Source organism: Drosophila ficusphila, unplaced genomic scaffold (assembly GCF_018152265.1).
Source record: "Drosophila ficusphila isolate 14025-0441.05 unplaced genomic scaffold, ASM1815226v1 contig_414, whole genome shotgun sequence".
In the NCBI taxonomy this organism is placed as follows: Eukaryota; Metazoa; Arthropoda; class Insecta; order Diptera; family Drosophilidae; genus Drosophila; species Drosophila ficusphila.
Genome location: NW_025064328.1, coordinates 6,289,164 through 6,291,792, shown reverse-complemented (window position 1 = coordinate 6,291,792; position 2,629 = coordinate 6,289,164). Strand labels below are relative to the sequence as shown.

The 2,629-nt window shown below is 44.8% G+C and overlaps 1 protein-coding gene across 2 annotated transcripts; it reads left to right on the top strand.

Moving 5' to 3' along the window:
- The first annotated feature begins 430 nt into the window (after positions 1-430).
- Positions 431-2,618, top strand: LOC108086712. 2 transcript variants are annotated; one of them, XM_017183726.2, is made up of 2 exons: positions 431-793; positions 1,784-2,618. In XM_017183726.2, the coding sequence occupies exons 1-2, from the start codon at positions 544-546 to the stop codon at positions 2,389-2,391; spliced, it is 858 nt and encodes a 285-aa protein (XP_017039215.1). In that variant the 5' UTR covers positions 431-543; the 3' UTR covers positions 2,392-2,618. The 2 variants fall into 2 exon arrangements, with proteins under 2 accessions (XP_017039215.1, XP_017039216.1); XM_017183727.2 differs by lacking the exon at positions 431-793 and adding an exon at positions 907-1,621.
- Positions 2,619-2,629: the final 11 nt, after the last annotated feature.

The window sequence follows — 2,629 nt, the reverse complement described above, 5'->3', positions numbered from 1 at the left end:
TTGGTCCTCGATCCTTGCAAAAATATCCCAGACTTTGGCGCGACTGCGCTTTTTACTGAAACGCAGGAGTCCTGCCTGCATTTGAGCCTTAATATAATCCTGGCTGTATGAAGCGCTTTTTACTTTACCCATTTTAATAAATGGAATTAATTCTAAAGAGAACTTTAAATTATTCAGTTTGACAAGTTGAAAAGATAATCGATAACCTGTGGTTTACGTTCTTTCAAGTTGTCGGCATCCTTAGAATCACCCAAAATCTAAAATTCACGTCTAAAATTAGGAGAGTAACTTTAATGACATTTATAAATAAAATAAATTCGTAAAAACATAATTTATTACGACATTAAACAATATACTTGGAAAAAATAACAACAACCAACTTGCTCCACCTTACCTTGTTTTCAACATGCGTGCTTGCGTTTTCCAACACTGTTTTGTGCGTGACTGAAATTCGTGAGCTTGCTTGTATTTGTGAGGATTTTATAATTTGTGTTTGTTTTCGTTTTGCAAACCGACTTTTAGCAATTTAAAAGCAACTCCAGTATGCATGTGGAGAAAAAATCAGAACTGAGAAGCCTCCTAAAATCCGGCGACAAGCGGTGTAAATTGGTAGAGCCAAGGAACACGAAAAGCTGCGTCTGGAGGTTTTTCAATTTGGTGCAATGCGACGATCGAATAGAGCCGTATGCCTGCTGCAAAACCTGCGGAGATCTGCTGTCCTATAGCGGGAAAACTGGAACGGGGTCCTTGCTGCGCCACAGATGTCTCCACTCCAGCAGCAGCAGTAGTAACGGTAAGTTTGAGATCCGAAATCTCACGCACGGCCTTCTAAATCCATTGCCACGCGTGCTCCGTGCCGTAGAACACCGAGCACGGATCAGTGCCCGCTGCCATCGCGATAAATCCACGGGTCATCGGTGGGGGTTCCTCTCATTTAGGGCGGGAAAAAACTTAAATAATAGCTATACAGAGTCTGTATTACAGACGCCGAAAACCGACTACACAAATTAAAACTCTAGTGGTTCTGTATACCAAAATCCCCTCGGCCAGTGCTTGCAAAAAAACATATTACTCAAGTGTGCAAACTGCCAGTCTAATATGAGCAAAGCCAAAAAATTCATCATACAATGATTTAAATGAGTAAAATTCTATTTTTGTAGATTTTGGTTTTAAATAACATAAATCATTCCTCTTTTATTTTCTTGTTCACCTTTTTTTGTCTGGCCTTTGTTTTCACCCCTATGCGCACAAGCTTTGCAACACTGGCCCCCAGATCACTTAACAACACTACCGCCAGCCAACGCTAATATCGCAAAAAGTAATTTTGTGGAGAAAAAATTGTTTTTCACGTAGAAGAAACTTACAAAATAAAATATCAACATGCCCAAGGGACGCGTGAGCAATGTGTGGCAGCACTACGATATTAACGAGGAGTGCGAAAACTTTGCGATATGCCGCTACTGCGGCAACAATATATCGCGTGGTGGCATGGCCAGCAATTTGAAGGGCAACAATACTACTAATTTGTGGACGCATCTGCGGCACAAGCACAGTGACGAGGTTCTGGTTAGTCCGGTGCAGCAGCGCCCTCAAGCCCGGATGATCCCGATCATAAAGAAAGGTAATTTCCATGTAGTACTTATGGCGGGCTATCGACCCCTTGGGACGGCGGGAAACTATCGTGGACGTCCATCTCTGGGTGTTATTTGTTATTATTCGGCAGCTGTATCAATATGTATCGTAAGCCCCAGGCAATAAACCCATTCCCATCCCTTGCTTCCAGAGAAAACCGTAAGGATCACCAAGGCGAAGACGCTGAGGGAGCCACTGCGCGTCGCCAAGCCCAAGATCGATTCCAGCACTGCCAATTATCTTGGCGAAGCTGGTGCCCTGCCGCAAAAGTGGGAGGAATACGAGCAGAACGATGAGATCAGCGAGGATATCAAGGACATCATCTACAGCGAGGACCCCCTGTGCTACAGCCCTATACATGTGATGGAGGATGAGGGCTTGGAGCAGGGCGAGAAACAGGTCACAGTGCTGAGCCACACGGGTGCATCAGCCTCCGGCGGGAGCAGCAGACCTAGTGCGGCGATCCCGGTCGTCCAGGCCACCGTGTTGGCTTCCACTTCCAACAACAACTCGGCCAAGCAGCTGAAGAACAATCTGGAGACGTCCATCGATCGGCTGACCACCGTTAGCGAGCAGCTCGGTTATATCATCCAACAGAATCACGAAGAGCATACCAAGGACGATGACTACTACTTCGCTTTGAGCTTGGTGCCCGTCATGCGTCATTTGTCGCTCAATCGCAAGATGTACGTGCGCTCCAAGATCCAGGAGATACTGTTCAAGGAGAGCGAGGACTCGGCGCCAGCCAAGGATGAGTAGGCGGCAGCCTAGTAAACTTACCCAAGGGATTAAGAAAACGGAGAAAGGAACGGAAACAAAAGGGCATCTGCATGCCGCTGACTAGGTTTAATATCTATACATATGTATGTTATGTATCCATTTATTTTATGCTCTTTTACCAAGTGCAAATTATTCAATTTATTTCCACAATTAAATTACCTAGAACTCAAAAACGAAATAAAAATGTACGACATAGTAAGAACAAAGCGGTCCAGTG

Excerpts from the sequence above, each read along its gene's own strand:
- LOC108086712 (XM_017183726.2), top strand. The coding sequence starts at position 544 with ATGCATGTGGAGAAAAAATCAGAACTGAGAAGCCTCCTAAAATCCGGC. Across the intron at positions 794-1,783 it reads CAGCAGCAGCAGTAGTAACG|AGAAAACCGTAAGGATCACC; the intron begins GTAAGTTTGAGA and ends CCTTGCTTCCAG.